This window comes from Calliphora vicina, chromosome 4 (genome assembly GCF_958450345.1).
Source record: "Calliphora vicina chromosome 4, idCalVici1.1, whole genome shotgun sequence".
NCBI lineage: Eukaryota > Metazoa > Arthropoda > Insecta > Diptera > Calliphoridae > Calliphora > Calliphora vicina.
Window position 1 is genome coordinate 118,646,050 of NC_088783.1, and position 14,412 is coordinate 118,660,461.

Genomic DNA, 14,412 nt, shown 5'->3' on the forward strand with positions numbered 1-14,412 from the left:
AGTTTTTGATTTTTTTTTTTTAATTTTAGTACCAAAAGTTTTCCTATTTGCTGCTCAACTTTAAATTGTATCCTCATGATGTGCAAATGAGAATGACCACAAGGGAATATTCACTGCAATTGATGCATCAAAGAATACAATTTACTTGTAATGGTTATATGGATATCGATCTAAGTTACTATGGTAAGGTAAGTAAGAAGTTTCAAAATAGTATTAAAACTTGTAAGACTACTGTCTATTTCTGTCTGTCTACCCTAGCCATAAGAAAAGTCTGTCTATTCTATACAACTTTTCTACAAGAAAAGCCTAACTACTCTAGACAAATTTTCTATAAGAAAAGTCTGTCTATTCTAGACAAATTTTCTATAAGAAAAGTCTGTCTATTCTAGACAAATTTTCTATAAGAAAAGTCTGTCTATTCTAGACAACTTTTCTATAAGAAAAGTCTGTCTATTCTAGACAACTTTTCTATAAGAAAAGTCTGTCTATTCTAGACAACTTTTCTATAAGAAAAGTCTGTCTATTCTAGACAACTTTTCTATAAGAAAAGTCTGTCTATTCTAGACAACTTTTCTATAAGAAAAGTCTGTCTATTCTAGACAACTTTTCTATAAGAAAAGTCTGTCTATTCTAGACAACTTTTCTATGAGAAAAGTCTGTCTATTCTAGACAACTTTTCTATAAGAAAAGTCTGTCTATTCTAGACAACTTTTCTATAAGAAAAGTCTGTCTATTCTAGACAACTTTTCTATAAGAAAAGTCTGTCTATTCTAGACAACTTTTCTATAAGAAAAGTCTGTCTATTCTAGACAACTTTTCTATAAGAAAAGTCTGTCTATTCTAGACAACTTTTCTATAAGAAAAGTCTGTCTATTCTAGACAACTTTTCTATAAGAAAAGTCTGTCTATTCTAGACAACTTTTCTATAAGTAAAGTCTGTCTATTCTAGACAACTTTTCTATAAGAAAAGTCTGTCTAGTCTAGACAACTTTTCTATAAGAAAAGTCTGTCTAGTCTAGACAACTTTTCTATAAGAAAAGTCTGTCTAGTCTAGACAACTTTTCTATAAGAAAAGTCTGTCTAGTCTAGACAACTTTTCTATAAGAAAAGTCTGTCTAGTCTAGACAACTTTTCTATAAGAAAAGTCTGTCTAGTCTAGACAACTTTTCTATAAGAAAAGTCTGTCTAGTCTAGACAACTTTTCTATAAGAAAAGTCTGTCTAGTCTAGACAACTTTTCTATAAGAAAAGTCTGTCTAATCTAGACAACTTTTCTATAAGGAAAGTCTGTCTATTCTAGACAACTTTACTATAAGAAAAGTCTGTCAATTCTAGACAACTTTTCTATAAGAAAAGTCTGTCTATTCTAGACAACTGTTCTATAAGAAGAGTCTGTCTATTCTAGACAACTTTTCTATAAGAAAAGTCTGTCTATTCTAGACAACTTTTCAATAAGGAAAGTCTGTCTATTCTAGACAACTCCTGGAAACTTTTCTCTGAGAAAAGTCTGTCTATTAAAGACAACTTTTCTCTTAGAAATGCCTGTCTCTTCAAGATAGCTTATAATCTGGAGCTAAATTTGCAGCTAATAATCTTCGCCGTCATGATTTTGTTACTTTTGTTTTAAATAATCGTTTTTTTCCTTTTTTGTTTTAGACAATTTTGGTCATCTTCGCGTATGTTGTAATTGTGCTGCAATTTAAACTAACTGATGTAAGTGAAGGAATTCGGAGAGCCACAAAACATATATTTCAAAGACTATAATTGTAGAAATATTAAAATCAAATAAAATTTTATTTAAATTTCTTATGAAATTTCAATAAAAATCTACTTGCAAAAAGTTTTTACTTAATTTAAGAGTAACTGGCAGCGTACGATGAATGTTTCTTAAGTGAGTTCAATTAAAATTAAGCATACTTTTATAGTAAATATTTTTGCTTTATTTTTATAAATAAAATTCCAGAGATCCTATTCAATCCATTCGATTTTGAGGAAATTTAATATAAACAGTATTTATATGTATTTTTTAATTTATATCTCTGCTTTTGTTGTCAAATGTAAATCTGTAAACTTTACTTGGAATTGCCTTCAAAGATAGAATACTTACCAACGTTGTACATTTCTTAATACGAATCTTTCTCTATAACAATTATTAAAAAGCTAAAAAAATATTATTTCACAAATAAGCGATTTAATTTATTTGGTATAGAAAAATACATTTGTATATATAGTCTGAATTCTGCTGCCGGTATTAAGCCCCCAATTGGATAGTTTTCTATTAGAAAAAAATGGTGTTATAGCCTTTCAGTATTTCGATCATATTACTTTTCTAAGTTGGTGCAAAGGTTGCTTTTGACGCCACCATTTAAACAGATATGCCGCTTCTACCCCTGTACTGATTTAGCTGTACTTATCAGGCAATTGTTTAAAACTTGAAAAAACCTAAAAAGAAATAGATATAAAGGATGCAGATATAAGTGGTTAAAAAAAGGCCAAAAGTAGTCCATAATATAACAATTTGTACTAAAGAATAGTTTGCCCATTCTAGACAGGCAGACTTTTCTTATAAAAAAGTTGTCTAGAATAGACAGACTTTTCTTATAGAAAAGTTGTCTAGAATAGACAGACTTTTCTTATAGAAAAGTTGTCTAGAATAGACAGACTTTTCTTATAGAAAAGTTGTCTAGAATAGACAGACTTTTCTTATAGAAAAGTTGTCTAGAATAGACAGACTTTTCTTATAGAAAAGTTGTCTAGAATAGACAGACTTTTCTTATAGAAAAGTTGTCTAGAATAGACAGACTTTTCTTATAGAAAAGTTGTCTAGAATAGACAGACTTTTCTTATAGAAAAGTTGTCTAGAATAGACAGACTTTTCTTATAGAAAAGTTGTCTAGAATAGACAGACTTTTCTTATAGAAAAGTTGTCTAGAATAGACAGACTTTTCTTATAGAAAAGTTGTCTAGAATAGACAGACTTTTCTTATAGAAAAGTTGTCTAGAATAGACAGACTTTTCTTATAGAAAAGTTGTCTAGAATAGACAGACTTTTCTTATAGAAAAGTTGTCTAGAATAGACAGACTTTTCTTATAGAAAAGTTGTCTAGAATAGACAGACTTTTCTTATAGAAAAGTTGTCTAGAATAGACAGACTTTTCTTATAGAAAAGTTGTCTAGAATAGACAGACTTTTCTTATAGAAAAGTTGTCTAGAATAGACAGAATTTTCTTATAGAAAAGTTGTCTAGAATAGACAGAATTTTCTTATAGAAAAGTTGTCTAGAATAGACAGAATTTTCTTATAGAAAAGTTGTCTAGAATAGACAGAATTTTCTTATAGAAAAGTTGTCTAGAATAGACAGAATTTTCTTATAGAAAAGTTGTCTAGAATAGACAGAATTTTCTTATAGAAAAGTTGTCTAGAATAGACAGAATTTTCTTATAGAAAAGTTGTCTAGAATAGACAGAATTTTCTTATAGAAAAGTTGTCTAGAATAGACAGAATTTTCTTATAGAAAAGTTGTCTAGAATAGACAGAATTTTCTTATAGAAAAGTTGTCTAGAATAGACAGAATTTTCTTATAGAAAAGTTGTCTAGAATAGACAGAATTTTCTTATAGAAAAGTTGTATGGAATAGACAGAATTTTCTTATAGAAAAGTTGTCTAGAATAGACAGAATTTTCTTATAGAAAAGTTGTCTAGAATAGACAGAATTTTCTTATAGAAAAGTTGTCTAGAATAGACAGAATTTTCTTATAGAAAAGTTGTCTAGAATAGACAGAATTTTCTTATAGAAAAGTTGTCTAGAATAGACAGAATTTTCTTATAGAAAAGTTGTCTAGAATAGACAGAATTTTCTTATAGAAAAGTTGTATGGAATAGACAGAATTTTCTTATAGAAAAGTTGTCTAGAATAGACAGAATTTTCTTATAGAAAAGTTGTCTAGAATAGACAGAATTTTCTTATAGAGAAGTTGTCTATATTACGATTTTTTCTGAAAAGTATATTTTCTTATGAAGGTTGCGTATACTTAATATTAATTATTATTTTTTGAACAATATTCCCCATAACTTTTCTAAATTTTTCACGAATTTTATACTTGATATGTTAAATGAATGCTGAAAGTTTAAGCTTTTGATTTGAGTAGTAAAATTTCAAATTACGTTAAACTAAGGTTTATTATAAAGGTTTAATTCTATGTAATAATTAAATTTTTAACAACTTTGTGTTTGACATAATTTACATTAAAACTATCTATTATTTTAATCACAATCAATATTTGTGAATATTTATTTATTATGCTGTGTGTGTTATTAATTTAAATCAGCCATAATTAAGTGTCAAATATGATTGCATACTTTAAGTATTTGTTGATATTTTGCAATGTGCCTATACGTATTACAATCAAAACAGAAATTCATGGAAATAATAAATCCTTGTGTAGGTATTCAATTTTATTAATTATGTTTTATTGCGGTTTATTTGTTGTCATATTTAAATTATTATTAATATAAATAATCAACAGCATTTTGTAACAGGTTTGGCTATATATTTCAAATTAAGAATTTTTTTGTTGTTTGAAAACCTCAAATTTATTATTATTTATGGTTTTTATGCTGGTTTTAACTCTTTCCTCTTAATATAATATCATGACATTAATTATTATATATTTAATCCTAAACTATGTTGAAATAATGGTCAGTAATTCAAACAAACTCATGATTGTGTTGTTTCTGAATAAAGTGAAAAAACTAAACTGTTTTTGACTATTATTTATTAAAGAATAAATACCCTTTAAACTTAGCTTTCAATTGCTATATAAAACTTGAAAACTGACAAAAAATTAAAAACGTTATAAGCTATATTCCGAAAACAGCTGAATTAAATATTAAGTATACGCCTAGAACTTAAAATGTTTAAAATTAATTTATTTCATTATATTTCTGTGAAACCAATGTAATTTTATTTATTAAAAACCAAAACAGCAATTGTTTTTTTATGATTTGCTGTATCTATATATAAACAACCACCTTAACAAATTTTATAATTTTAATAATTCATTAGAATAAATAAATTTGGTATATTGCTTTTTGAAGTCATTTATTAAATAATTTTCTATAAAGCGAAAATATTATTTTCTAACAATTAAAAACCCTAGAAACTTATCTTTCATTAGATATATAAAATTTGAAAATTGTCAAAAAACTAAAAAAGTTATAAGCAAAATTCTGAAAATAGCTGAATTAAATATTAAGTATACGCCTAGAACTTTAAATTTTTAAAATTAATTAATTTCATTATATTTCTGTGAAACCAAGATAATTTGATTTATTAAATAAAAAACAGCAATTACTGTTTATCATTTGCTGTAATCATTATATAAAAACATTAACTCCCATTAGCACGAAGTCTGGTTTTGTGTTAACCGATAGTATTACTATTTGTTAAGATATAACCAGGCTTCGTATTATTGGGGGTAAATAGCTATCTATTTCATTTGAAATTTGTTTCAAAATATATTCAAACAAAACAAATTGCCTTATGATAAATTTATTTGATTCTCTATCAAATTATTGCTAAATAGAAAGAAAATAATAAAATCATATTAAAATAAAAGTATATGAAATTTATTAAAATAAATTTTAGAGCCTTTTATTTTTCTATTGTATATTTATTTAAATTTAGTGGCAGTGCAGTTTAGATTTTTATGTTCAGCAGTAAAAGCTGACGTTTTAAATATTTTTCATTTTATTGTTTAGTTTTGTATTTCCTTTACATTGTTCCCCTATTTTGTAGGTTTTTATTTTTTTAACCCTTTCCACAAAACTGCCAGAAAAGTCAACAAACTGTCGAGGTATTGTATTCAGCATTTATATATAATAATTTTATTTTTACACCCTGCTAAACAAAGACATTTTAATGAATTCTTTTCTCTCCCCGATTTCATGCTAAAAACGCAGAAATTTTCTTTGTTTCAATACCAATTCATATACAACATTATGACACAAAACAGTAACTAAAGTGGCAACACAATTATCTAAACAAATTGAGAGGCAGTTTTAAAATAAATAAAATAATAAACGAATATTTTTAAGAAATCTATAAAAATCTACATTACTTACCCTGATGTGTGATTTTCCACACATATGTAATTTCTATATATTCCGCACAGAAAACATATCTATTGATTCAGAAATAAATTTTGATAACGATATATTTAACAATTTATTTTGCTTATCTTGTTGTGTGGTTTTCCACACATATGTAATTTCTATGTATTTTTCATAACAAACATATTTATTGATTTGAATATATTTTATAAAGAGATCTTTAAAAATTTGCATTGCTTACCCTGATGTGTGGTTTTCCACACATATGTAATTCCTATATATTTTGCATAGAAAATGCATTTATTGATTCAAACCTAATTTTTGATGAATAGATGCTTAAAAAGTTAAGTTGTTTACCTTGGTGTGTGGTTTTCCACACATAGTAAAATTCGTAATTATTTATTAATTCGACCACTATATCTACTATTTAACATCCCTTTAATTAAATTAGTTATTTAGCACAAATGAAACCCATTCAATATAAATGCAAATAAATTAGCAGTCTTACACTAATAGCCAAGGAAGCTGTGGAAACTGCAAACAGCTGCATATGATGAACACATTTTATTTTGCATTTTATTAATGCAAACCAATTGCCACTCGTTTAAAACATGTTCAACTAAGATGAAATATAATAAAACTACAAAAGTTTTTGCAATAATTTCACAGAATAACGAAAAATCCAAGACGAAATTATTGTAGTAATTGTAAGCTACAAAGGAAGCTGTATTACAGAAATCTTATTATAGAGACAGACCATTGCAGTCATAGCAATTGCAAGCTTCAATGCTTTATAACTGGCATTCAGTCATTTGCAAAAGGCAAAGGATATGATGAAGTGCACAATGACCGGGATAATGAAAGACAGTGTATTTTGTCGTTGCATGCCGAACCGTTTGTTTACGGTAAATCATTTAACATTAATGTAAAACCATTAAGAATATTAAATGCATCTTATTCATATTTTCCCATTCACCTCAACGGATGTGAAAGAGAATGCAAATTGGCCAGAAAATAATACAAATATGTGCATGAGTCATTGGACCTGAGAAATAAACAGAAATATTAAAGCAAACAAATGAATTAAATACAATTCCTTTCAAAAATAACAGCCAAACAAAAAGTAAATTATGTAAACGTACTCATAACCGAAATGTTTGAGTAAAATTATATAATTTGATATAACTAGGATATAAACAAGTATATCGGTGGCAAATCATGATTTTAACTACAAAAAAGTGAAAAATACGCAAATATACTGTATGTGTGGAAAACAACACATCAAGATAATCAATGTTAAATTCTCGAAATATATGATTTGAAAGGATGTAAGTAAAAACAAGCTACATTGTTATATTGGAATGAATTTAATTTTGACCTCAAATATGACGGAGCAAAATCTTTTTTCAATTAATCAGCCAAATTGGTCTTCAAATTGCAGAGATATGAAGCCACGACCACCTTTATTTTTGGAAACAAGTTTAAATATACATATCTCGGATACCAACTTCTGCATAACGACAATATATTTGTCAAAGTACGGGTCTTTTCAACGCGATCTTCACAAAGAATGGTTTTAACTGAAATAATAAGAAGTTTATAAAATAGTACTAAAAAGTACTTTTGGCAAAAATTTTATTTTGAATAATTTTTATAAAGAATATAAACCAATTTTATAAATTTTGCATCATTTAACGAATTTTTGAAAATAGTACTAAAAAAGTACTTTTTTATTTTCTATTAAAGCCAGTAAAATGTTTGAAAAATTTAAATGTTTTTTTGATTTTTTAAAGAAATTAAACAATATTTATAAATTTTGCATCATTTAGACATTTTTAGAAAATAGTACTAAAAAGTACTATTTTTAATTTCATTTAAAAATACATAGTACTTTTTTTAGTTTGCATTACAACCAATAAAATGTTTGCTAAAAATTAAATTTTTTATAAATTTCATGAAATATTTAACGAAATCTTGAAAATAGTACTAAAAGTAGTTTTTGAATTTTTGCTAAAAATAATTTTTTTTATCATTTTATAAAAAAATTAAATAAAATTTATTAATTTTGCATTATTTAATGAATTTTTGAAAATAGTACTAAAAGAGTACTTTTTGTAAATTTCATTTAAATTGAGTACATTTAAAAAGAAAATTTAAACAATTTAGCAATTTTAAAAAGTATCTATTTTTAATTTCCTTTAAAAATATAACTTTTTTAGTTTTCATTACAGCTGTTTGATAAAAATTAAATTTTTTATACATTTCATAAAGAAATAGTTAACGAAATTGTAAAAATAGTACTAAAAAGTTCTTTTTGAATTTGTGCTGAAAATATATTTTTTTTTTTATAATTTTATAAAGAAATTAAACAATTTTGCATTTTTAACAAATTTTTGTAAATAGTACTAAAAAAGTACTTTTTTTAAATTTCACTTAAAATGCGTACATTTCGTATGAATTTCTTCTTTTTTGAATTTAAACAAGTAAGAGAGCTATATTCGGCTGTGTCGAATCTTATATACTCTTCACCAAATTATACTTCAAAATAAAAAATTTAAATATTTTTAGGTGAACAAAATTTTTGTTTTCAGTTTTTCAATTTTTTGGAAAACAAATTTTTTTGAATTGTTTTTTTTTTTAATTAAATTTTTTTTTAAATTTTAAAAATTTATAAATTTAAAAAAAAATTATAAAGATAATAAACAAAATTTATCAATTTTGCATTATTTAATGAATTTTTGAAAATAGTACTAAAAAAGTGCTTTTTAATTATAACTTTCTATTTCGTGAGAAGGGTATATATAAGTTGGTCATTCCGTTTGTAATTTCTACATTTTTCATTTCCGACCCTATAAAGTATATATATTCTGGATCCTTATAGATAGCCGAGTCGATTAAGGCATGTCCGTCCGTCTGTCTGTCTGTTGAAATCAATTTTCTGAAGACCCCAGATATCTTCAGGATCCAAGTCTTCAATAATTCTGTCAGACATGCTTTCGAGAATTTTGCTATTTAAAATCGGTCCACAAATGGCTGAGATATGAGGAAAAAACCAAGACAACCTTGATTTTTGACCTATATCTGGATTACTAAGACATTCATATAAACAATATGGATATCTAATGATAGATATTTCAAAGACATTTGCAACGACGTATATAAGACCATAGTAAGTTGGACCTACAATGGGTCAAAATCGGAAAAAAAATTTTAACCCGAATTTTTTTTTCAAAAAAAAAATTGAAAAAACAAAAAAAAAATTTTAAAATTTAAAAAAAAAAATTTTAAAATTTAAAAAAAAAAATTTTAAATTTAAAAAAAAAAAATTTTAATTTAAAAAAAAAAATTTAAATAATCGAGAAAAAATTTTTTCCAAAAAATTTAAAAAAACAACTGGAAAAAAAATTAAATTTTGTTTACCTAAAAATATTTAAAATTTTGAAGTATAATAGCACTCTTACTTGTTTTCTTTAAAATTGATAAATTTTGGCAAATATTTAAGAAACAATTCTATCAATTTAACAATATTTTTAAAATAGTACTAACAAAGTCTTTTTTTATGGAAAATAACAATAAATCAATTCTAAGCCTTTTCTTAGTATTCTTCTTACAATATGAGCCCCTTATTCATAATTAATTTATAAAATTTCTATTTGTTTTTATGCTTTTAATTACAGCAAAAACTCCCTTTTATCTTTGAAAAATTACCTTGTTATACAAATTAATTAGCATCTGCTAATGATGTTTCGTATTATTTATTTATAAAAGCAAATGTTCTTGTTTGGAAAAATTAACAAGAAATATGTTGTGGAAACATACCAACAGGATTATAATTGTATCCTTAATTACTCATACCACTACATTTAAAGAGTTGATAAAAAACCATGAAAACTTATTATACTAATATTCTTACAAAAGAATAAATGCAAAAATCCTAGATAATTTCCCTTTAGCGGGAAAAACGAATCTTAATATTTGCTAAAATTATTACTCATACTATATGTAGTCCACTTGTCATTTCTCAATATGTTTCTCTTTTCCTTGTCTGCCTATTTGTCCCTTAATATGTTTCAAACAGTTTTTCGTCCTTTTTTTTGTTTAAGAAGCCTTAAGGACCAAAACTTGTGTTTGTATCACACTTGCCTGTATTTATCTGCATCCTCAAACTGTCATAGAAGTGTAATTTTTATAGAAGAAATCAAATTTGACCTTTTTCCAAATCTGACATATGTTTCTTGTTTTTTTCGCGCTTGTAATCTGATTAACTTTGACAGCTGGTATATATTGCTTGAAACCTTTTCATTGTTACATTTTTGCTGCTGTTACTTTTACAAGTATAAGTACTTTCTCAAAGGGTCCTTGGCAATATCCTTGTACGTATTTGTTTAATTTACCTTTTTATTGGTATCAATAACAAGCTGTTGTATAGAGCCTTATTAAGATGAATTTGAAAATTAATGAATGTTTTATTTTCATCATACCTTTCTATTAGAAATAATGTAATTGCTTATAATTTCTTAATTTCCAACTTTTGTTTTTCTATAAAAATCAAAAGTTCTGTTCAACTTGTTTATCCTTGTCTGATATTTTTGCTATCTGTAATTCAATTTACATAATACAAGAATAAATTAACACTTGTATTCTGGTTAAGGAATGTAATTAAATACAAATTTGCCTAAATTCATTTACAAATTATTGATTTAAGAAAATATCCTTTTGCTAGAAACATTCATCTGGTAGCCATTAGTTTCAATCAAAAGGCAATATTAAAATTCATTGTAATTGAAATTGTTAAATATGATTTGAATTTAATGGAAATTATTATAAAATGGGTTTACAAAAGATATTTGAAGTTATGCTTAGTTTTTGACTTTAAGTGGGGATAATTAAAACATTTTTAGTAAGTTTGTTAGTGATTTTCTTAAAGAAAATACAATTTTTTCCAATTGTTTCTTTAACATTACAAGTTTTGCTAGAGATTTCCTTAAGATTTCTTTAAAGACTACGCTAAATGATGTACTTTAAAAAGCCTTTCCAATGTCTATAAATTGTCCATACATCCTTTATCCTTCATATTGAACATTTTTTTACAAACAAGAGCAAAAAAAATATTTTTTTTTTAAGTTTTTATTTAAATTTTTTAATTTTTAATTAAATTTTTTTCAATGTTTTGGTTCGTTTTGAAACAATTAAGGTGTTTAAAACTCGTAAAATATACTCTAGTTTTAGAATATAAACATTTTACCAAGAATAATTGTCTTTTATTCAGGTCCTTTCATATATCCTTTTTTCATAATAAACAGTAATATTAGTTTTTTCTACAATTTTTGCAGATTTTCATAGAGAAATGCTGTTTTCCATAGGAAAAACAATTATTTTATTTTTTTAAATAAATTTTTAAAATTTGTTGTTTCATAATTTTTAAAATTTTGTGAATTTCAAATCGAATGACATTCTAAAAGGACTTATAATACACTGATGTATTAAAATATATAAATTTTGAAAATACCAAATGATTATTACTAAGGTCCTTTCATATATCCTTTTTTCATAATGAACAGTAATATCAATTTCCTCTTATATTTTTAGCAGGTTTTTTAGATTTTCATATAAAAATGAATTTTAGCAAAGAAAAAATTTATTTTTTTTAAATTTTCAAAATTTATTGCTTCATAATTTTTAAATTTTGTGAATTTCAAATCAAATAAAATTCTAAAAGGACTTATAATACACTGCTGTTTTAAAATATATAAATTTTCAAAATGATAAATGAATTTTATTAAGGTCCTTTCATATATCCTTTTTTCATAATAACCAGTAATATCAATTTTCTTAAAATTTTTAGCAGGTTTTTTATATTTTCATATAGAAATTAATTTTAGCAAGGAAAAAAAATATTTTTTTTTAAATTTTCAAAATTTAGTGCTTCATAATTTTTAAGTTTTGTTAATTTCAAATCACATAGAATTCTAAAAGGACGTATAATAGACTGCTGTATTAAAATATATAAATTTTGAAAATCACAAATGACTATTATTGAGATCCTTTCATATATCCTTTTTTCATAATGAACAGTAATATCAATTTCCTCTATATGTTTAGCAGGTTTTTTAGATTTTCATATAGAAATGAATTTTAGCAAAGAAAAAAAATATTTTTTTTTAAATTTTCAAAATTTATTGCTTCATAATTTTTAAGTTTTGCTAATTTCAAATCAAATAAAACTCTGAAAGGAGTTTTTCATATAGAAATGAATTTTAGCAAAGAAAAAAAATATTTTTTTTAAATTTTCAAAATTTATTGCTTCATAATTTTTAAGTTTTGTTAATTTCAAATCAAATAAAACTCTAAAAGGACTTATAATAGACTGCTGTTTTAAAATATATAAATTTTTAAAAAGAAAATTGACTTTTATTAAGGTCCTTTCATATATCATTTTTTCATTAAGATCAGTAATATCAATTTTCTTAAACATTTTTAGCAAGTTTTTTAGATTTTCATATAGAAATGAATTTTAGCAACGAAAAAAAAAATATTTTTTTTAAATTTTCAAAATTTATTGCTTCATAATTTTTAAATTTTGTTAATTTCAAATCAAATAACACTCTAAAAGGACTTATAATATACTGCTGTATTAAAATATATAAATTTTGAAAATGACAAAAGACTGTTATTAAGGTCCTTTCATATATCCTTTTTTCATAATGAACAATAATATCAATTTTCTTAAAATTTTTAGCAGGTTTTTTATATTTTCAAGTAGAAATGAATTTTAGCAAAGAAAAAATTTTTTTTTTAAATTTTCAAAATTTATTGCTTCATAATTTTTAAGTTTTGTTAATTTTAAAACAAATAAAACTCTAAAAGGACGTATAATAGTCTGCTGTTTTAAAATATATAAATTTTAAATCAAATAATTAACTTTTAGAAAGGTCCTTTCATATATCCTTTTTCATATTGTTGAAAAAAATTTATTTTTTTACGATTTTCTTAAATAATATAATAATAAAGGGACTTATAATAGACTGTTGCTTTAGAATATATGTATAAATTTTGAAAATTAAATTTGACTTTTAGAAAGATCCTTTTATATTCATTCCACTCATATTGTTGAAAATTTTTATTTTAAGATTTTCCTAAATAACATTTAAAAGAACAGGTGTTTAATTATGAATTAAAAAAGTTTTCATAAGGTTTTCGGAACAAGTGAAATGCTACCAACTTGGTGATTTTAATTTCAAAATCTGGGTATATCGCCTGATCTCACATATACAAATCATACGAACCTATCTAAGGGCAGACTTTGATGGCTTATAATAGCTTTTAAAGAAGTTTTTGCTTTCAAATGAAAACTAATGAAGAATCCGTTTATGTCCTTTCTGTAGTAGCCATCGAAATACTTAAAAATGAACTAAAACTTGTTGATGATATCTTAAATTTGTTTCAGAACTTTGTTAAAAAATTTCACTGCAAAAAGAAATTAAGAAAATTATTTTGATTTGCCATAGATTTGCTTATGTATTATGTTTTTTTTCCAGTAAAACAATTTGATAATTATTATTCCATTCATCTGCTATAACTCTCATATATTTTATTAAGCTAAATAAAGAATATTATTTTAAAAACTTTTAATATAACATTTTCTTGTTAAGGTCGTGATAGTTTTTCATTTCCTAATTATTTTATCTATTTTTTCTGAAAATATTTTTTTTTTTTAATTTTTTGTTCTAAAAATTTTGAAATTTTTTATCTCAAATTCTTTTAAAGGACGTAGTTTTGTGTCCTTTTTTAAAGTATGTAAACATTTTTTAACAATTCTATATTTTTCTTATACCATACCATATATCCTTTTTTTGCAATTTCAGTTTTTTAAGATAATTCAACTCTATAGGCTTCTAGATATGTATTTTCCTTACATTTGTTCAATAAATTACTAATTTATTCGTTTCTGCTAGTAAAACTATCTTCGTTTTGTTATTTTCCTTTAACCGTTTTTAAATATTTACAAGTGAACTATGACCGACATTCATAGCAAGACTAACAACACATGCTGTTGTACTTATAAGGGCGCTGTTTTGTTATGACTTCTGGCTTGTGTGAGCAGTTTTTGTTACTCTCTTTAGATGTGCTCTTTAGCTCTGAATTAAAGTCTCTTTTATTGGTAAAAATTGTACTGAATTCCTATAGTAGTGGCTAAAGTATTGCATTGAAATTTTTAAGGCGAGTGCAAAAACAATTCTGTCTTCTTTAAGCTTGAAATCATATATTTTGTTTATTGGGTATATAACAGAGTTATGCGAAA

General features: G+C 24.4%; 1 protein-coding gene across 1 annotated transcript in view; it reads left to right on the top strand.

The window, feature by feature from the left end:
* LOC135958740 (putative gustatory receptor 98b) overlaps nt 1-14,412 on the top strand; it is a 43,753-nt gene that overhangs the window by 465 nt on the left and 28,876 nt on the right. Inside the window, exons 3-4 of the mRNA XM_065509635.1 lie at nt 30-188; nt 1,656-1,712. Coding sequence (XP_065365707.1) covers nt 30-188; nt 1,656-1,712 — 216 coding nt within the window. The remainder of the gene's footprint in view (nt 1-29; nt 189-1,655; nt 1,713-14,412) is intronic.